Raw genomic sequence first — 22170 nt, 5'->3', positions numbered from 1 at the left:
AAATACTTTGAGATCTTCAGGGAAAATATGATACAAATACAGGGGTACTGAAGCACTGATATTCAAGCATTAGAAGTATTTTGCAATTATCAGGTGTCTTTCAGGGCACTCTGTAATGGCCATTATACCTAAGGAAGAACTCTCCTTGACTTCTGTAGGCACTGACTGGAGGATGTAATTGCTGTGCAAAAAATATTTCAGAAAATGTTTTTTGGATTACGTTATTTTCAAAGTCATCCTTGACAGCTGAAATAATTAAACACTTTCATGCTGAATGTCAGTGACGATCTGCATGTTAGATATATTGCTAGTTTTAGACTTATGTTCAGGAAAGATGAAAATGAAAGGTACAGCTGAAGTTACAGCTCTTCTACTCATGGGTTCTTGCTGAAGTACAGGAATTCCATGCAGTCTCTCAACACTCTTCTTTGGAATAAGAATTCAAAATTCTTCTTTTGAATATTTTCCCTTAATGGGGCCAAATAATATTAAAAATAAATAAAATTTTTGTATCCACATATGTTTTTCAACCAGGATCTGTCCTCACTTATTTCTGTTCCTCACCTGCTTACTCCTATGGCAGGGTTTTTGTGGAAGTAAGAAAGTAAACTCAGACATCTGGATCTTAGGGAGAAATTCTTTGCTGTGAGGGTGGTGAGATACTGCAAGAGGTTACCAAGGGAGGTTGTGGCAGTGTTCAAGGCCAGGCTGGATGAGGCCTGAGATACAGCTTTTAGAGAGGGGAGTCATTTGCCTTATAGTTTGTTTCTAGTAACTCTAAAAAAGATGGCTTGAGTAACAGGATTCTGCATAGAGATTTTTATTGTCCATCTACCATTTGGATCAGTAACAAGGGTCTCCTCATGCAAATCTAGTGCTAAGGACCCTACAAAATGAGAAATAATCTTTCCATCAGGATTACTATGACAACATGGCATTCTCCTTGAAATAGAACAGAGCATGTAATGGTGAGGTGGTTGGAAAAACAGGATAGAGAGGTGATGATGAAAATGCAGCATGAGATTGGTGGCCATTTCCTTGTATGTTTTTAACTGGCTATGTGACAGGTCATCTTATCCCAGCTGAGTGTGGATCTGCTGCCTCTGTTCCACCATCTGCTGGGATCTGTGCCTTTGCCATGTGTGGAAAGATGCCATGCAGCAGAATGGGTGGATTGCACACCAGTGCTCTGTTAGAGTCTTTAGCACGTTACCAAAATGTGGAGCCTGTACACAGATATTTGCTGAAATGATTTAATGCAATATTAAAAGTTCTCTTTCATGCATGTAATCTGAAATGTTTGCCTTAGTGATCACCCCAAGTCTACTCTAGGTCATTTTCTACTTAGTTGACAGTGGTTAAAAATACTCCTTTGTGTGTCCTGTACTGATCCAGTGCCTACCAATCTTTTTGGTTTTGGTATGATTCGAGGTGACAAAACTCACACGAAGATAAACTGTGATTTAATCTAATCCTTATAAGTAAATATGATCCAGTCTACAAAACAGTAAACTTTGTCATTCAGCTCACTTTTTCAAATGGCATCTGGATTTTGACATAAATGATAGAAAAATCCACATTTAAAAACTGGAGTTTCACTTCAGTCAGTTGCATTATTCACCATGATTATTTTCCTCTGGTTGTAAAGGGATCGTGTTCTGTGATCATTAGAAAATCTTTTTTGAAACTCTTAACCTTTCTCTTCTGTCATTGTCTTATTGCAGGAATTGATTATCTGCATCCAGATCTTGCATCAAACTACGTAAGTTCATGCTGACCTTTTTTCTAAGATGTGGATTTTCTTGTTATTTTAGCCCCACTGCTACAAAATTTTAAACGTAGTAGAACAGCAGTACAGCTGGACTCCTGATCTTAGTGATGACACATTTCCCAATGAAGGGAGCAGACTGAAAGTGGGACTGCTTGTGCAAGGGATGGAAACATGACAGGGCTCTTTGTGGAGGAATGACAGCCGTGTGTCACATGAAATAAGCTGCAGCTTGCAGTACTGGATTTAGGAAATGAGCAACCTGTGAATTGGCTCTAAGTCCTGCTATTAAGATGCAGAATGCCCCTGTCACTTGGAGGGCCATGGGGCTGTGGCAAGGCATGTATTAGCCTTTGAAACCTCCAGGAACAGTTTCATTCCTTTATAGCAGGCTTTTGGATCCAGTGTTTCAGAGCATATGCAGGGCAGGTTGTGCATTCTCAGCACATGCTATGCAAATTGATGGTTCCTCAAACCTACCTCGGGATTCAGACCTTTGGACTGGAGTGGTTTTGTGTGTCTTAACTCTCTGTCTCCCTCCAACCCTCCACTGGCACCAGCACTCCTGGCTCCAGGTGCCTTCAGGCCCCTTCCTGAGGGAAGCCCAGCCTGCTTCAGCTGAGCAATGTGGTTTAGTTTGCAATTGCAATTAAATGAAAAGAGGAACAAGTGAGCTGGAGATTTTAGAAAAAAAAAATCTGCTGCTTGGATAGAACAGCTCCAAAATGAGGAAAACATTTTTAAATATGAGCAGTTTGGAACATAACAACACACAGGGTGAAAACCTATTTGTGTTGCAAGTAGCAAAGCATATTTGGTAGATAATAAATGGACATAGAAGGCTTTGGAGAAGGAATTTGGGAAACAGCTGACCACAGAATGCAGATTAGCCAGTTTCACTCCTTACGAACTGACTTAATAGCAGCTAATTAAACCCTGTGCCCTGCCTGCAGAGTTCTCCCCCAAGTGAAATAACTCAGCAGGATGTTCCCATAAATCGATAGAAATAAAGAAATTTGTAAAAGGCAGCCTTTTTCTTTGCAGGAACTGTGCTCTGTGTATATTCTGTCATGTGATTTGGGCACAGCACATGTTGTACATTCCCTTTTCAGCAGCAAGTGTGGACAAAGTAGATGGGAATATTCTGTTTCTAAAAATCATGTTTCAAATAGACAAGCAAAAAGTCTGCACAATATACCAATATTTACCTGATATAACAGTTCTGATAACAGTGAATCTACGATCATGCCCAGAAATCAAAACTAGATTCTGCTGTAATACAGCGTTTCTCTTTTAATTCCAAAATATTCTCTGTTTGATGGATAAGTACTTGTCATGTTTAGCAGAAGTGTATTGGTTTTAGAGTGGCAATAGTGAGTATGGTGGAACTTATTGGAAAATGACACAGAGAAGGACAATGCACAGACATGATGGTGAAAATCCTGAAATAATGGAGCTGGAGGGAAATCTGAGAGTTAAGAGATATTGGGATGAAAACTGGAAAGAAAACTGTTTGGACATGAGGTCATCAGGCCTTTAATGGGAGTCATGGAAGGCTTGTGAGGAGACTGACTTTGAAACGAGGATCTGAAGAGATTGGTGCAGGAGAGACTTTGTCCAGGTGAGGAGAGGTTCTGTAGTGTAGCAGTGATCAGGCTGTGGAGGGAAAAGAGAAGTTTGGCTGGCTAACACAAAATGCAGAAGCAAGTGGCTGGTTGGCAGGAGAGCCATTGAAGTGTGGGAACTCTCGACACTGAGAGATTTGGACTCTCTGTGCTGACAGGCACAGAACTGCAGGGAAGCACTGCTTTGACCTGAAACCTTAAAACAGGCTTCCAAAAATGAGTGATAGTACTGGGATTATTGGGATACAGTTTGGGTAGTATTGTGTGATCCCACAGGGTGAAGAACTTACATTTGGAATTTTAGTGTATGGTGATGTATGGGAGCCAAGATGGAGAACTTTGGGCGTGGATAAGTTGTCTTTTTGTACCTTTTTCTTCCTTCTTCTTCATGAATCTGGGTGGTTTTCTGTAATTGGGTGAAAGAAATCCACACTGCAGGTTTTGGGTGGTCACAACTGGATTAGAAGCATAAATAATACAGAAGTCATCTTGTGACTGATGTGATCTTCTGATGATTAAGGCTGAAATAGCCTTGAGTAGACACCATTTTAGTTTACTTTCTTGACTTGTTAGAGAGAACTCACATCTCCTGAGTTTGTAATAGATAAGGATGATAAATTTCAGAGTGAGACTTCAACTTCTCCTGAGTTTTATTCACCCTGACCTTGGAGCAGGAAAGAGACAAGAATCCCAACATTAAAAGAGCAGCAGAAATCCCATCCCAAAGATCTTAAAGGAGACAAGACCTCCAGGCTTTAATACTGAAGTTCAAAACAGGGCTTGCCACATGAGGTCTGTGGCTGGTTCAGGACAAGGCTGGCTCCTTCTCCTGCTGCTGAAACCTTGCCCAGCCACAGCAGAGCAAGTGCAGGGCTTGCTTCACCTGTGCTTTGCCTCTCCCTGCGAGTCCCAGGCCCCCTTGAGTCCCAGGAGTTCCTGCTCTGGCAGCATCTGCTGTCTCTGAGGCCTTTTTCCCAGTAGGCAGCAATTTGGGCATGAACTAAAGATGAGGAATTAAATTCTGCTGAAGAAAAAGATCAGTTTAATGTAAAAAGGCAGTGAAATGAGTCTCTTAAGGAATGAGTTGTTAACCCACTTCAGGCTGGCATAGCAATTATAATCATCTTTGCACAACTCCTGTACCAGGTTCTTGGTGTTTCACTGTATCTGCACTTTGGGGCAGCTTTCTCTGAAGTTCTGTGGTTTATTTTTTAGGAAATAAAATTTTTCTCAATTGTATTAAAGCCTGCATACCCTTGCAGTGTCCATCCATCTTGCTTGGAAAATTGGGAGCAATTAAAAAGTCTCTCAAAGGTGGTAGGTTTGGCAGTTGAGCATTTTCAAGTGTAAAACCTTGGCCTTGGTTCCCAAGTTTAATTTGGCTTTTATGATTTTGACTTTTTGATTTTCTTGCTTGAATAGTTTAATGGAGGTTAGCACTTAGATGAAATGCAGGGTCAGGGAAGAGAAAGATCTTTCTAAAGAAGAAAACTTTGTATTTTCTCTTGACTGCTGAACTTTGACCTATCATATGGAGTGCCTTCCATCCATATTTTTCTTTGTAGTTTTTTTTAAGATTTACTGCTTGAATTGATGCCTTAAGTTTCAGCTTTCATGTTTTTCAGACTCTGTGCTGCCTATGGGAGCAGTTCTGAGCCTCACACTCAGTGTCACTCCGCTCTGCACAGAGCAGGGACACCAAACAAATCCTTTTCCTGCTGCACACCAAGGACAATGAGTACAACTTTCAGGCCCAAAAGCATAAATAAGATTGAAGAGAGGAACAGGGAGGATAAGACCTCACGACCTGAGGCTATAATTGGATAATTAAACCCAATATGCAAATGGACCAAATCTTATAAAAATGTAAGACCTTGTGACCGTTTGGGCATTTTGTGACCATTCTTGGTCCACCTTGGGTGTAGCCCTGGTCAGGCCCTGTCCTGCCCAAGGTGTACCCTAAAGGCCTTTCAGTAAATCTCTGCTTTAGCTCTGTCCAGTCTCTGTTCCAGGTCAGCCTTCCCAAGGCGTCAGAATCATCCATTTCTGGTTTTAATGTTCTTTATGTACGTGGAAGGACACGTGCCTGCTCACGGTGTGGGTGGACTGCCCTCCCAGCATTGCCTCCCAGCTTGGTGCAGTACAGCTCCTTGCTTTTCTGGGATCAGGGGGTTATGGCAAAGCTGGAATTTTCCATTCTATGCTGTGAATGCGGAGAGACTCATTGTCAAATGATCTATATTCTGTTCTTCCAAGCCTTGGAAACACTGCAGGGAACCTTGGAAACCTTCAGGAAATTATTTTTTTCACTGAAAGAGAGCCCTTCATTATGAACTGATAATTAAAAAGCTGGGGCCTAATGTACACCATGGTTTGCTTTCAAATCATAATGTACATATAAACCCAGCAATTTTCAGGACTGACTTCTCCAAGATACAGCATCTGAGTGAGAAAGAAAAGTCAAGTTACAGGGGCTGCATCTGAGATGTCTAATAAAAAGGGGGAAAAAAAAAGCAGCTGTTGAGGATGGAGGTACCAAACTATATTAAAGAAAAAAACAGGCAAATGGAGATTTGTTGTGCCACAAATAGAAACAAGCTGAGCTCTCTCTGATATCAGTTTTTTATTGTGGTATTTTATCCTTGGCCGCTGTCTGCTGGTGAAGGGCAGTGTGGCAGCATTATCCCGCTTAGAGCAGCAGGGAGCTGATCATGTCTTCTAAGTGGGTTTGTCCCTGATTAGGAGTAGTTAGAAAAATCAGGATCCCTCCAAGAGACTCAGGCCAGCAGTAAAAAATTGCTGGTTTCTGTGTCTGAACTCTGCCTGAGGCTGAAAGCTTATTTCAAAAAACCTAGGGAGAGAGAGAGAGCAGAGAAACAGTGTAGGAAAACTGGAGGTGGCTGTGGGGGTAGGTGACATCTTCACAAAGCATTCACACCTGTAGAATGAGAATCAATCAGCATTTCCTAGTAATAGGTAGCAATTTAAAAGATTTTGAACTCTGTAGAATTGCACAGGTGTCACCTGTGCAAACAAGCATCAGCCTGGGCAGTGCCTCATTGCTGGCCTTCCCCAAACTTTCTTTCCTCTTTATTTCCTCTCTTTCTTTCTCTGTCCTGTGAGTCCTTAGGGTGCAGCCTTGTCTTCCAAGGTCCTTGTCAGCTGCCACTCCAGCTGGAGTGACAAATGCAAACACCTTTTTACGCAGGAAAGGCCCTGTGTAAGGAATGAGGGAAGGCTCTTTGGATTTACTTCAGGGTTGGTCAGAGTTTTCTGTCATCTACCATTTCTCCCTCAGATGGTCTTAACCTGTCTTCTCTTTCCACTGTGGCAGCATCTCCAAACACAAAGCAGTCTCTCTCTCTCCTACCTTTTGATAATGTGTCTCCAGCCAATACCACAAGGGCTCCCCCACCTTGCTGAGAGTGGGAGCTTATTTTTGGCATAATTATCACATAAGCAGTGAAGCAGGGAAATGTTCCACTTCTGTTCTGAGCTGCATTTGCCACTGTTTGCTAGAGGAACAAAAACATCATTGAGTAATCCTTACAGCCACAAAAGGAATAAAAAATAGTACAGGCAATAAATTTCATGCTGCAATTTGTGCAGCAAAGCATAGCAACAGCAGGAAGGATCTTCTTTTTGTCTGTTTTTCCTTCATTACCATGAATTTCTGAAACCTCCCTGCACACCACAGAAAGGACCAGCAAACTGTTCTGGCAGCCACGAGCCCAATGGCAGTGATTTACCAGTACAAACCATCAGCATCTCCACTAAAAACCTCTGCTTGTGGGATTTTCTAGAGCTGACAAAGCTCCACTGGCATTTATTGATCAGCACTACTTTGGCCTTGGTGACCCCACCCCAAAACCCCAGCTGGTTTTTTTCCTGAGTCCAGTAGAGTCCACATATAACTGCTGGGGAGGAAAATGTCACCCTTCCAAGAGCAAAATTTGTTGGAAACACTGTGAAGACACCGAAGAGCTCCCAGTGTCTCTGCACTGAATATGAACCCAGGGAATCTTCAGGGGTTGTAAACACAAACCACAGGAGAGTCGGGCTGACACTGGCCTGGTGTCAGGGGATGATTTCAGGCAGCTTTACGAGGTCTGATCCCCATGGCATGATTTTCACATGCACTAGACACTTCATTTCAATAAACCTTTGCTTCTGATACATTAAAGGTATTTTATGGGCAAGCTCCACGTGCTGACCGTCATTGCTAGCATCTGGTTTTAATTGTAACATTAAAAAAGAATTTATTACCAAAAAATAAAGAACAGAATAAACCTGTTTCAGCACATCACTGATTAGACTTGGGCTTGGTTGGTTTCTTTTGGGTTTTTTGGTGTTGCTTTGGAGTTGGATTCTTGCTAATAGGTTTTCTAAAAGAAACACTAGCATAAAACCTAAAAATTATCAACCAAGCCTTGGGATAAATTTACAATACATACTCCTGCTAGCACTGAAAACTCAGAACATTGATGGATGAAGGCTGTTGATGAAATTTCTGCCACAATCTGCTTCAAGAAATTGCTGAGACAGAATGAAGCCTCTCTTGCCAGGATGGAAGGATGGATCAACACTTTAAATGTGAGGCTGACTGATGCCTTAGCAGTCAAAACTGGTGGCCTTCTGTTGGGCTGTTTATGCTGCCCTGGTGGCTTCTGGCAGCTCAGGGGCTGATTTTAGCATTTAGAATATTACTCAGGACATGCATGACAATAAATTTTCACTGGCAAAAATAAGAAGTTAGTGGGGAAAGAACGAAATTCTCTCTTTCAGACATGGCTATTTTTTCTGTTGTTCTGTGCAGGATTAGCTCCTGCAGGATAAGCTCATTTCTGTGTTATCTGTTGGGGTTGTTTGTTTGTTTTTCCTCAGAATATAATTAAAGGCTAAAAAAAGAGATGATGCCTTCTCTGATCATATCAGCCAGGCATATAAGGTTCTCAGTGTACCTGGAGGGGTGTCCTGAATTAGTCACACACAGAAAATGCTTCAAATCTTGGAAAACATAATGGGCTCCTACAAACAATCCTTCCCTGCTCCTAACAGCAGGGTTGTTGTTATTAAAGGTGCACGTCATTGGTGCTGGGGTATTAAAATCTAAATAAGATGAGTGTACAGCTCCTCTGCTCTGCACCTTACTGCTGCTTAACAGGAGCACTGCCAGTGGGGGAGAGAAGCCTGTGCAGAGGAGGTGTCAGGGCCTTCCTGTTTAATGAAAGGTGAACATTCTCTGTAATTGTAATCTCTAGCTTTCAACTCCATCAAAAAGATGGAACAGCAAAAAGGAGTTAAAGGCTGTTTTTCCTCTGGATCATTTCATGTGGCCAGAGGGCACAGGAAGAGGCTGTTTCTGCAGAGGAGGCTGTGCCTTGTGAGGGAGGTGTGATTGCCTCAAGGACAGGTGATTTGTGTCACAGGGCTGTGCTTACAGCTGAAAACTGGATTTCTTCACTGGAACTTGTTATGGGAATGTCTTTGCTAAAGCCCATTTGGAGAGATCTGGGCCCTGAGTGCTTGGCAGGACCTGGGGCTTGGGGCTTAGCACCATCCACACAGCTGGATTGGCACCACTCTGCTGATCTTGGCCTCTCCAGGGGGATGCACTGATTTATAGTGGCTATGAAACAGCCTCAAAGCACTGTTCCTTTGGAATCAAAAGGTTTCCAGCTTTATTCTGTATTAGAACCACCTGAAAGGGATGATTTGCAAGTTGAATGCATGCCTGGTGTGCAAGTAATGTGAGATGGTGCCAAAGACACTCACTTTGCAAGCTGATAACCACTCATTGTCTGCAGCATTTATTTTTCTTTCTAATCAATGCACTTAATCAGTTGCACACTGAGAAAGTGCAAGGTGGCTAATTGCTTTAATCATAAAGCACTGGTATTAATTTTCACTTAAGGCATCATCTGTGGAAAGTAAATTAAGATTGTTGAGATGAGAAATCCTCAAGGATGAAAGAGCAGATGACATTTCTGCAGCAGTTCTGGCTGGCACTTTTGGAATTGGCTTGTGCCTTTCTCTAGGGTTTCTCCAAGAAGGCCTTTTTATAAAATTAAAGTGTCCACGGGACAGTGAAAGTAAAATATTTTTATTTTGGATCAGTTCAACCTAATTTTAAATACTTGACGTCCAGAATGTGCTGAATTAAAACAGCAGCACCAAAATCCCACTCTGGTGCATTGTGCACTTGGGAGAAGAGGGTCAGACACGTGGTCCCCTGGAAGCAGTGAGCACCACGTAATTTTAAAACAAAGGTCACCAAACTGAAGGAAAGAGCTTTCCTTTCCCCAAAATGAAAGTAATACATTTTGTGTTGAAAATGGTTCAAATAATTTTTAAAGATTTTTCCATTTGAAGCCTTTGTTTTCTGTTTCTCAAAGAAGAGTTTTTTTAGCTGCTAACATTGTTTAAGGCAATAACCAGTGTGGAAATCCCTGAATATCCACCAACATTTAGATGAAATTTAATTAAAATTCATGCTGTAGTTATTTTTGGTTGCCAGGATATCACCAGGGAGGTCAGAGTTAGATGGTGCATGTGGAGAGCACTGTTCCCTCACAAAGCTTCATCAAAATTTGATGGGGTTTGGGGAGAGCTTTTTGGGCCCAGTGGTGATTTTGGCAAGGAAAATTACAAACCCACTCTTAACCACTGGACTTCCAACTGGTTTTAAAAGGAGAGTTTTGGCCAAGCCCTCTGGACAAGCCAGTCTTGCAAAGCAAAGGAATATAGGAGACCTGTAATTCAGAATTAGTGCCCTTTCTTTTGTGAAAGCAAAATGGCCTAAATAGAGGAAATAAAGCTCCGGATGATCTCCAATACTTTAAACACCTCCCCTTCGCTGTACCTGTAAATTAATTTGGTTAATCTGAAATTAAGTCAACCTTTTCCATACTGGGACTTCATCTTGGCATGGTTGTTTGCTTTGCATGTTTTGATTTTATTTGTATGCATTTATGTTCTCCATATTAATATTTTACTTCTTGGCAGCTGTGTAGGTAGTTAAGATATTTTTAGACACCTGCCTTATTTCAGATTGCTTTGATTTAAGTATAATGTTCCTAATTTCTGTTTCATTCCCAACAGAAGCAATATGCATAACAAACAGCTCTTACCAGGGTACAGAATAGCAGTGCACAATGTCTGATAAAATGCTGCCCACATGGAAGTCAATGGTAGTTTTTGTGTTAAAATCAGCAGTTTGGCAGATCATGTTTTTCATGTTTGTTCTACTGTGCATTGCCATTTTTATTTTTATTTTTATTTAAGCATTGCAGTAAGAGGCACAGGGTTCAGCAGAGCCAATAATGATCCTAAGGGCTGTGGAAACATGACTGCTTAGGATAACATGTTTCTCCTGGGGAGCAGGAGCTTGTGTTTGATGAAACTTGGGCTACTTCCAGTACTGTATAGCTGTTGGTTTGTGAAGCTTAAATGTCTGTGGTAGTGGAGGCCCCAGTCACACATTCCCTGTGCTGTCCTTCCTTGTAAGCACTGATGGGGATTGGGAATGGTTGGAAATGCTTTTCAGGCAAATTGTGTCCTGACTTTTGTTAAATTAGGGTGAATCTCTGTTTAATTATGTACAAAGGTGAGGATGAGGACTGTGCTGTGTTCAAGGACTTCATCATTTCAATGCTAGCACAAGTTTTTTAGAATTCCTTCTTGTTAGAAACGAAATCAGTTTAATTCAGAGGCACTTAACTCATTTGCAGGATTAGTCAGCTGTGATACCATGTCTGACAGATGCAGTTGTGAATCTCTCTGTCAGTCATCTAAGGATGTCTAGGACACTTCTTAAATTTCAACATCCAGTAAATTACTGTGAAAACATTAGCTGTGATCAAATACGCTAATCTTTAACAGAAGAACCTGGAATGATCATTTACTATTTAAAGTCTTAAATACTTGAAAAATTTAGTAGGTGTGGATTTACATAAGCACATTCTGAAGATTCCACGTTTTCTCTCTGTAATTTTGGATTTAGCTGATCCCATGTGGAATAAGAAATGCAAACTTTTTAATTAATGCCAAAGCTTCTAAATTGGTGCATGAAAATCCCTGAAAGCCCAGCATGTCTTGACAGGTATTAGCCACATTATTAATTCTTCCCTGGGATGCTAATGAGGTCAGCATACAAATGGAATAAAACACAATAGGTCTCCCAGACCTTTTAACTCTAAGGATTACAAATCAAGCTCTGTTTGCTATTTGTGACATAAGAAATGTAGGTAATAGTCTTTGTAACCTTTAAGATGGGCCTGTTTTGCCTTTTTCCTCCCAGAAGTCTATCTTACAGAAAGAAAAAAGTAAACAAAAAAACCATCACAAATTTAGTGTGTTGGCTGAGAAAAGTAAAATTGGCGAACGTGAAATTACTGCATGAATTGGTGTTTGTGCCTGCTTCAGATCAAACCAGAAGAGGGTTTAAGAGACCTGGATGCTGGGTGTGATCTGGATCTTGCCATGTTCAATGGGAAGAGCCCGTGGCAGATTTTGCCAGATGTTGGGCTCCCTTTCCCTTCCTGCTTGTCCCTCCAAGATGCTCCAAGTGCTGGCTGCCATCAAAACATTGCAAACACAACCCTCACTGCAGCTCACTGCCCAGCAAGCACATATCTGATGTATTGATGGACTTGTCAGCTGCTTCTTACAGGGACATAACTAAGAATGATGGGCTTGGAGCTCGTTTCTCTGCTGCCAGCTTTCTGCCTCTCTTAGTCTCTCAACCTCAGCAGGTCAAACTAATGCACAATCAAAGTATCTGCAGGGGAAAATGATCTATTGGAAGGGGAGTTTGGGCCAGGTTTTTAAAGAAATGGAAGGCTAAAACTAGCTGAAAAGTTTGCTCAGAGGTTTTTTTAGGTAGGAGTCATTGCACAATTTGTACTTCCTATTATAATAAAATAATCCAAGGACTCATATCCCTCTAACACCTTACATGCCTTTTCTCCCCTTTTCATTTCCCCCTGAATTAAAGAAACCAAGGAGTTCACTTCATAATCCAAGGCCTTAAACTTGCCACTTGCCCAGAAAATCTTTAGCAGCAACTAGTTGCTTAATTTATTTTTGTTTTAACTAATTTTATTGCTTTGGCCTTATGACTCCCTATGAACATACCTCCTCAGTGTGTTGGAGGTACAGCTTAAAGGTTCTTGTGCACCCCCTCTGAAAATCAAGGAATGTTTGGCTGAGCAGAAATAGGTTTCAGTTCTGTAGGTTCACTTGCTTTTGCCTTCAGAGCCCTGGCTCTGAGCAATTAACAGCTGGTGAGGTGCTCCAGGTTTTCTCCCCATCAACCTGAAATTTTTTTCCAAGGTCAGGTAGAGATGCAGGGGAAAGTAATGGAGGGTATTTCAATAAGCTGGTTTTATTTAAAAAAAATGATTGGAAAAAAGAAATCTCTACCTCTTAAAAAAATCTGCCCAACCTAACATTTTCTTGAGTCTTTCTGATTCCCTTTTTTTTTTTTTTTGGTTTGACTCTACACCTCTGAGCTAAGCATTAGCAAACAGCCACAGGTTTAGATGGCGTTTACCTGGATGCATGTGGACTGTCATTTTGTTCACTGGGAAAACGCCTAACTGCCTTGGTACCTAAGAATTAAATTCTGATTTCTTTCCAGTTCTTTGGAGCTGGGAAATACCTGTGCTTAGATCTACCTAAGGGTGGTACACAGCATTGCTGTACTGCCCTTGTGCTTTACCCTGTGTGAAATAAAAAGTGTGTTTACCACACTTTGTTTTTTTAAAGATGCTCACATGCTGGAGAGCACCGGCCAGCAGTGTAACTAGTGTTGGTTTTCTCATTTTGTCTGCAGGGGAAATAGGAAGGCCATTACTGAGGTAAAAGTAAAATAAGTGGTTGTGTGACATTGTAGTGCAAAGTGATCTGTAGAGAGGATCATCAGTTACCTGACAAAGAAATCTGTTTAATACAGAAAAAATAATACAATGTGATATGACCTCAGCAAAGCTCTTTTTCTTCAGAACTGTAATTTTAAAAATAATGCTGCCTTAATGAAGATAATTGCAAATGTTAAAGTGAGACTCCATGTTTTTTTCAGCTGCCTTTTTGTTTGTTTGCTTTTAAACCTAAGAAGAGAAAACTTTCAGTTTTGTGAAATAAGTTGTTAGATAAGAGGTGAGGGACAGCCAGCCTGTCTTCCTATAAACTCTGAAGCTGGGTTATTAGAATTCTTACTTCTTGTAATCTCAACTATTTTACTGTTGGTAATTAAGCAGTAGCAACTTGTTGTTTGCAGTCAGTTTATCTTCTTTTGACTGTAATTCCATTGGTTTTTCCTTTGACCTGATCCCAGATGGTTGGTGATTGTTGAGGAAATGGAAGGTTTTTTCAGTAATAACTACAAAATGAAATTACTGTTGTGGTGAGCTCTTTACTTGCTCATTCTGTGGCCAAGTAGAGCCTGTAGTGAATACCTGGAACTGGAATACCAGGAGGGCTTACGGGCACCTCAGGACACAACTCCATCAATTTGAGATGATGCTCTGATTTATTGTTCTGTGGCTGGTTTGGAAAGAAGAACAGCAGAGAAATGTGCTGCTGTCTTATTTATTATTCAAGATCTGGCTGGTGTTGCCTGGCTCAGTATTTTTACTTTTGTGATGTACCTGTAAGAACTGCAGAAAAGGCTGCTGTGTCTGGAGAGACTGGCAGATTTCACCAGTTGTGAATTTGCTCTTTAGGGTTAATATTTCTGCACAAAACCCGTTACTTTGTGGACATATTCTTGGTGTTTACATGCTCTTCAAAACAGCTCAGAATTTGCTGGATAGAAGATAGGACGTGCACATTAGTTCTTGTAGAGGCAGAGGGATTTTAAAAGTTACAGGTTTTTTTTTTTCATTTCCATTTAAAAATCCCCCACAAACCAAACCAAAATAAAAGTGTGCTTCCCATGGCAGAGAGGAGAGGGCTCATTGTACTGACTGAGTGGCTTAGCAGCAGTGCCTCTGTTGTTTGTTAATGACCTTTAAGCCCTGCAGCACCTCTGCTAGGTTGAACATGCTGCCTCCTTTTCCACCTTCTGGTGAACATATTCCCTGTGTTTAGGCCTGTGTGTGCAAAACTGAATTTCATTTTGCCACCACTTGGTATTCAGTGTTACTGTAGTACAGTTTCCCTGAGATGTTGTCGTTCGAGTTCATGGCTTTGCTTGCTCTTTGGATCAGCAAAGAAATCAAACAAACAAAAAGTTTCTTTCTGCCTCAGATCTAGTCCAGGACTTTAATGTCATTAATAGAATCAGCCTGTGACCAGTGGGATTTGTCTTTAGTTGTCTCCTGGACTAGCACGTGAGCATTGGCGTATTTCTTGACTTACAGAGAAAAAGAGAAGTTACTCTGCAGAAGCTTGTGAAGTCATACAAAAATTTATGGGCTTACTGCATTATTCAAGGTACATAATTTTATTACAGTGCTGAACAGCACATGGGAAAACTGATTTATTGTTGGTGTCATATTTTGCATAATGAATTTTTTCATTATTTCACTGCGTGTGTTTTAAAAGGTACAAGGCAATTCTTTGGGAAATTCTAGTCAGCTTATTTTTAAGGAAAGCAGAATTTTATGTGGAGGCAAAAGTAATCTATTTGTGTCATGGTATACAAGCCATTACTTAAGAAATGATTGAAAGTGTCTCATCCTGGGATCTGACACTCTTCTGTTGGTATTTTATTTGGTGTAGAGGCTAGAAAGCAAAAATGCAGATATTCCTTAAAAAGCAATATAATTCATCTAAGTAGCAGCATTTTTATGATCTAATAGATGTTATTTATAAGTAATTGTGTATAGATAGTGAGGATAAACATCAAATCCCTGCAGCAGTGAGCTGGGTTGCATTGAATGTGAGGGATCAGATTCACCTCACTGTAACACCCAGTGCCAGTGACCGGTCTAAGGCCAGACCAGTGACCAACGTTGGTGGCTCAGGTTCTCCCTGAGGTTAAAAACCAGGCAGCTCCCTTAGACACTGAAAACCAAGTGTTAAACACTTCAAGTCTAAGAGAAGGAACTGCCAGCAGGCTAGTTTGGCAGGAAAATTGGGCACTGAATCACCTGAATGGAAAAGCAAAGTGTTCCCATTTCAGTGTGCTGTTGTGGATGCTCATCTGCACTGGCTTGGGTTGCAACCTCACAGGTTCCTTTTAATTAATTAATATGCTGATTAATGCTCCATGTCAGCAATAAATTCCCTCTTGCTGCCTGCTGGGGACTCCAGCCTGTGGAGGACAGTGGCAAACCAGAGATTTTAATATTCACGTTGAAAACACAAAATGAAATATTTAAGCTGTCCACTGAAGCAGTTTCCTTTGTGATGCAGTTTTGAAATTAATTTCTTACTTAAGCTTAAAAAAAAATAAAAAAGCTGGGGCTTAGGTATTTGTGGATTGGATCTTTAAATTAGGAACTTGAAGCAGTCCATTTGTACTTGTCTCTGCTGTTTCATTTCCCATTCCAGTGCTTCCATAGTGTGGGTGAAATACCCCTTCAGAAAGCTGAAACTCACTGTGTTTTCTCAGAGACCCTAATGAAGATAAATCGCTCAGCTGGCAGTTGTTTTCTTTCCAAGACTTCTTCTTATCTTTGCCCTTTATGGATGGCTCCCACTCCATCAGTCATCTCTTTGCTTTGAGCGCCATGATCCAAAATGAAGCAAATGAGAGGATGTGGCTGCACAACCTGGTTTATAGAATATTTTTAGAGTGGAAGCAGAAGTTCTGAGCGAATATGAAGCTGGCAGTATGTCTGTGTGGTATCTACATGACAGTGAATTTTGTAACTCATTACATGTTCTGTGGAAAAATACTTCTTGTTTTCTGCTGCTTCTAAGTCTCCCCCTCGGTAATTTCTTCAATTATGAGAAGTAGTAAAAAATAACTCCTTGTCCACCTTCTCTGTCCTACTCATGAATTATAGACAACTGTCAAATTCCCCTTTTTCCCTGGCTGAAAAATGATGTTCTGTTTACTCTTAGCTTGTGCAAACCTGTGCCATCCAAAGTGCTGTATAAGCACTTGTGGTAATTACAAAAAGCAAATTAATCAGACACCTGAGCACAAAGACTTAGAAGCACTGAGAATTTGTGGCTGTAGCTGACATGGTTGGAAGGCATCTTCAGGCTGAAAATCAGGGCCTTAGTGAGGAGATAGAGAGAGATCTGTAAGGATCTCAAAAAGGGATTCATCTCTGGGCTGAGGGACAGCATCAAGGCATTTGAGAGCCATTCTGAAAATCTCTGCTCCATTCAAATGCTGCAAGGTCTTTACTGTCTGTGCTGAACATCAGCAGCCAGGCCTTGAAATGACCACCCAAAACCCCACTGTGCAATAACTGAAGGAGACTTAGTTCTGCCCTCCAAGCATCGAGGACAGTGTTGTCCTCATTTCGTTCTGGAACGAGTTTTTGGGAGTTTCAGGGTTTGAATCCAAAGCCCAAGGACTTGGGTGCTACCAGTGGACTGTCTGTTCCTGTATCCCAGGAACTGAGAATCAGATGGAAGGGAATGTTTTTAGGAGCAAAGCTATTCATGTACAAGTCTCAAATTATCTTCAATAGCAGGCTCAGCCAAATCTTAAAGGGAATACAAGTACACATTAATTAAGAATTAACATAATTCTGTTCCTTGAGTATGGTGATTATTAAAACATAAACTCAATGAACATACACTTGAGAGGAAGCTGCTAAATATTTTTAAAAGCCTAATTTTCAGTCACCCTTTATTTTTTCATTAAGAGAGAAAAAAGAAGATGGCACTTGACTTCCTGAAACTTTCCATTTGCTTCAGATCAAAAAGTTGCTGAGTGTCCTTAACTGCTGGTAGGACAAATCAGGAATGATTTAAATTTATATGGAAAGCAGAGACATGGGATGACATTTTGAAAAGTGCCTGAAAGCCACATTTGTGAAGCTGTTGAGACAGCTAAAGGAATGAGAAAATATGCAGAGAGATTTTCAGGCATATGTGCTGGCCATTAATGGAGCTTTCACAGTTGAATTTTGAGAAATTTACGTTCTTAGGCATTGAATGCTTTTAGAAATCTGACTGTTGTAGCACCACAAATGAGGTTTTCAAAAATGCTTCTTTTGTGAAAGACCCATGCACCTTGTCGCTTCCACCACTGTTTGGAAAACAGGATTTAACCTTTGCTTTGCCACACCAAGTAGTTTAATACCTGAACACTCTTGTAGGTGTTGATGAGCAGTCCCTCAGCAGTGACCTGAGCTTTCACACCACCTCACAATTAGCCACACTAGCCTGCAGGAGGCTTTGCATGCCAGAGAGCTTGCTGGTGTGGAAAATGGGCACAGCACCACGGGGACTGGGCTCTGTCCAGATACATCTCACAGGATGAAGAGGGCAAAGCTTGGTAGTGGTTCTCAGCTTCTCACTCAGTTTGTGTTTCACTTTGCCCTGCATGCCTGCTCTTCAGCTGATTTCCCGTGTTCCTTGTGTTTTGCAGAATGCCAAAGCCAGCTACGACTTCAGCAGCAACGATCCCTACCCCTACCCCCGCTACACAGACGACTGGTTTAACAGGTAAATGGATTTGGGCAGCCTGCCCCTCGATTTGGTCTGTGTAAGAAATTCTGCACCTTTGTGAACTGCTTGTTTTCTGCTCAATTCAATCGTCACAGAACAGGCACTGCAGTCTCACTACTGCTCGAGAATCAGAGGTTACTTACAAGGCCATTTTTTTAGGTTTGTAGTTTATAAATGAAGTTGCTGCTCCAGAAAAGTTGATTTTTAGGTTGTTTGGATAAATGATGGCTGCATACCTTTCTGTCAGCTGTCCTAGGACAGTCCAGTAATCCAAACCTGTATAAGCTGGCTTCCCGTCTGCTACCTAAATTTAAAGAGAGTAAGCTGGAGAGAGGAAAGACTTTGGGGGGAAAAGCCTTTTCATCCTATTGTAGCCAAAAAAGTCAGAACAGCAGCATGGTGTGGAATGATCAGTTCAAAAACAGTAAGATCTCACCTTGATTTCAGGACAGTGTACATGGATAGCATTTTTCTGGCTGCTGGAGAAGTCCACATGCAGTGGAATCTGTTCTGTTTTGTTTGTAAGCTTGGAATCAACAGTGCAGCTGTGCTTGTTATTTCTCCTGAACACACAGAGATTGCCCAAAACCCATTCCTTCTTCAGTGTGTCCTGAACTTAGCTCTGAACTTAACCAGTTTTCAGTAGGACAGGGACTAGTTCTTAAGGTATGGTATAAATATGGATGGCCCAAAAGAAAAGGCCTAAGATTTTAGAAAATGTGACTTTTAGTTTCCCTAAACTCATTGGCTTTTTTTTTTTTTTTTTTTTTTTTTTTTTTTTTTTTTTTTTTACATTGAACGGAAACATGTTTTGATGGTTTTTTACAAAATGTGTCCAGGGTTCTGTACCTTAGCTTGGATTTGCAAAAATTATTTCAGGATATTTTCAGTGAAATTTCCAAATGTCCCTTAGAAGTTGCCAGTAGTGCTGAGGATTTGAAAACTTTTTAAAGATTCAGGGCTCAGGCTGAGTGCTCATCAAAAATGTTTCAGGCCTCTTTGACGTGGCATTCATCTCTGTCGTAGGATGACTGGATGGTCTCCCATTTTTGGATGGGTTTTTTTGCTTCTATTTCTGAGGAAATCAATTGTATTTCTGTCAGAGTGACACAACAAAGAAGCAGCTGTGCTCCCACCTCAGACACGGGCCCCCGGGAATGGATTAAGCAGAGTCAGGAGCTGTGATGCCCTTCTTTGTAGTCCTGCCACTTTTCAGCCAAAGCAAGATCTCAATGAGATTTCTGCTTCATTTTGGGAAAGGTCACCTGACACTTTTAAAGTAGTGAGAGTCCAGTTAGTGAATGGAAAATCAGAGAACGACCAGGGCTCTAATTTGTGAAAGTCTGCTGACTTTCTTGCTTTACTTATGCAAAGGATCTTTTTAGGAGACAGATACCACTTAGCTCTGGAGAGGAAGGAAATGAAACTAGCTTTTGTTGTTTTCAGTGTGGAACTTCATAAAATTAGGTGTGTTCTGCCAAGTCCCATTAACACTGATTCTGCTGCTATCAGGTATTTTATAGTGGAGTCCAGTTTGCCATCCTTACCTGTTCTGCAAAGTAAACTCTCCCTGGAGGGAGAGTTACATCCCAAAGTCTCTTTGAGCAGACCTCAGGCATTCCAGATGTGGGTTATTGTCTCTGGTCCCTGGCTAACTTCAAGCACTTCCGTGAGCATTGCGGGTGAGCAGCCCTATTGCCTGTGACCCAATCTGTAAAAATTGAGAATAACATCATTCGGGTTTTCAGAGAACTGCAACACTTCCTTCTGTTTCTTAGGGGAGTGGGGAGTTCAGGTCAGCAACAGGAGGAGGAAAACGATGGAGAAATTGCTTTGCAGATTCCCTTTACTGTTCTTTCTTTTCAGAAAAAAACAAAATTGATATTTAGGAAGTATAACATTGTTTACCAGTGAACCTTAGTCACAGTGGGATGCTCCATCCCTGGAAATGTTCAGGGCCAGGCTGGATGGAGCCCTGAGCAGGCAGCCTGATCTCGTGGGTGGCATCCCTGCCCATGGCAGAGAGATCGGGGCTGGACGATCTTTAAGGTCCCTTCCAGCCCAAACCACTCTGTGATACCATGAACTGTGAACCTTGAGCTTTCTTTTGCAAGACAGGGAATTTTCTGTCTTGCAAGGTAAATCACGGGAGCAACACATTCAGTGGAGCATGCCCTTCCTGCTTTCTCATTGTAAGCAGGCTTTGAGATGCAGGATTCTTAGTTTTCCACAGGTGAAGATGCAAACCAGCACACCCAGGAATAGCTGTGACTGTATTTCTTTGTGTACTTCTTTGCTGTTCTGCTCATTGAGCTGACATGCTCCTCTGTAAGCTCTTGCCATGGTTTGTGACTCCTGAATTGGTGTTCCTGGTGTGTGACAGCTGTCTGCCTCTGGCAGTCTGTCTGTCTGTCCCCACGTGTAGCTGCACAGGTGCCTCTGGATAGGGCATGATTGCATGGAAAACTCTTTTGAGAGGAAGCTGAAATAAAGGCTCGGTTTTGCACAGCCAGTGATGCATCTCCCTTTGAATTTTATGCATGCAGAAGGATCAGGCTCGAAATAGGATAGCGTAATATCCCTTTTTCCATAAAGAATACGTTTCTATGTGAGCAATTCAAGTGATTTGTGGAACAATAAGCAGAGGACTGATCACCAAAGCGCTTTTGTGAGTTGCCAGCTGCATGTGCAATGTGTTCGTTAGACTTTAAGAATAAATAGGAGAGGTTTTTGCAAGGAGTATTTCATTAATCACAGCTGCTCTGCTTGTAAGCACAGATTCCCCTTCCATTTGGTGCTTTGTAAGACTGCTGGAATCACTCTGGCCTTTCCATCTAAAAGCTTTTGTATTCTGTATATTCTCTCACTCAGTTAATGAGTTAGCAGGGCAAAATTTATTTGCTATCTTGGAAACCTGTATTCTTCAGACATAAGAATCTTTTACTAACTGTGGATCCAAACCAGAACATGTTCATGTAACATCTTTTCAGTTACATAAAGTTTATGTAAGACTTGCTCTGCTTGCTAAATATGTATATAAAATGTATTTGAAGTAGCTTGTTCACAGATGAAAATATTTTTGTGTTCTGCCCCCTTGTTTTAAATATTGAAATAGGAATGAGGTGAACACTGCAGAGAAAGGCTGTGATTTATCCCTGTGGCATGAGTCACTTCATAGAAACCACAAAGGGTTTATCAATGATACATGAACAGCAAATAGGGCTGAGTTGGAAAGGTCTGCTATTTGCCATTAATAATTCAGCCAAATGCATTTCCACTAACTTAAAAGTGATTTTTTTTTCTCTAGTCAGCGGCACAATATTGAAACTCTGAGCTGCTGAAATAATCTCCATTGTGTGGGCCACTCCCCTGGAGAGGCCAGGACAGGGAGGGGACCTTCTGGTAAAAAAAATTCAGGAAGGTCCTACTACAGTTTTTCTCACTGTAATCTGGCAGCATCAGTGGTGTTTTGCACCCCAGCATTAGTCAAGCCACATTTGATCAAAGCCATTTATTCTCTGTGGCTTGTAGTTGGCCCATAGGTCACTAGATAGTGAATGCTTGGCACTGATAGCACCTAGGAGTGAATGTTGGGTTTCTGTCACACTTCCTTGAGCAAGAGCAGGAGGGAAAATCTTGTTTGATTGTTGATAGCAATTTCTGTAGCAGAGGAGTAAGAAATCTGTATTGCTGTCTTTGTAAAGGGAAGCAGATGAGATCTTCAGTCATCTTCATGGAACTGCCTCTAAAAATACATTCTCCCAAGTAGAGCAGGAAAAAGTAGGTGTTGCTTCTTACCTTTTTGTTAATGTTACGCTTGTCTTTGCCAGACACCCTTAAAGGGAAAGAGGTGATTAACACAGTTTTGCTGCCTCCCAGGGTGATCCATCTGATACTCAGTATACCTTTATAACACAGCATTTTGAATTGCATTAAGCCTTAGCATGCTGCAGGATCAACAGCAGTTTTAATGCACAGAGTGGATTGGTGTGAGCAGTAGGATGGATTCATATATTGATTCAACATCTTAGACTAAAAAAAAACCCTCACAGCAGCACAGGTTTCAGTAGTTTCCCTGCTGCTATGCTATTTTTTAAAAACTAGGTTATGTTGTCTGTATTTCTGTTATCTTGAGTTTAATTTTTATGATGAATTAGGAGAAAGGAAAGTGCAATTTCCCTTCTTTCAGGAACCACT

At 41.2% G+C, this 22170-nt stretch overlaps 1 protein-coding gene across 1 annotated transcript in view; it reads left to right on the top strand.

The window, feature by feature from the left end:
• Positions 1–22170, top strand: part of PCSK2 (proprotein convertase subtilisin/kexin type 2) — a 94028-nt gene that overhangs the window by 49961 nt on the left and 21897 nt on the right. The window contains exons 5-6 of the mRNA XM_063391650.1: positions 1725–1762; positions 17894–17970. Coding sequence (XP_063247720.1) covers positions 1725–1762; positions 17894–17970 — 115 coding nt within the window. The remainder of the gene's footprint in view (positions 1–1724; positions 1763–17893; positions 17971–22170) is intronic.

The sequence above is a fragment of the Prinia subflava genome, chromosome 2 (assembly GCF_021018805.1).
Source record: "Prinia subflava isolate CZ2003 ecotype Zambia chromosome 2, Cam_Psub_1.2, whole genome shotgun sequence".
Classification (NCBI taxonomy): domain Eukaryota; kingdom Metazoa; phylum Chordata; class Aves; order Passeriformes; family Cisticolidae; genus Prinia; species Prinia subflava.
This window is presented reverse-complemented; position numbering and strand designations above follow the sequence as displayed.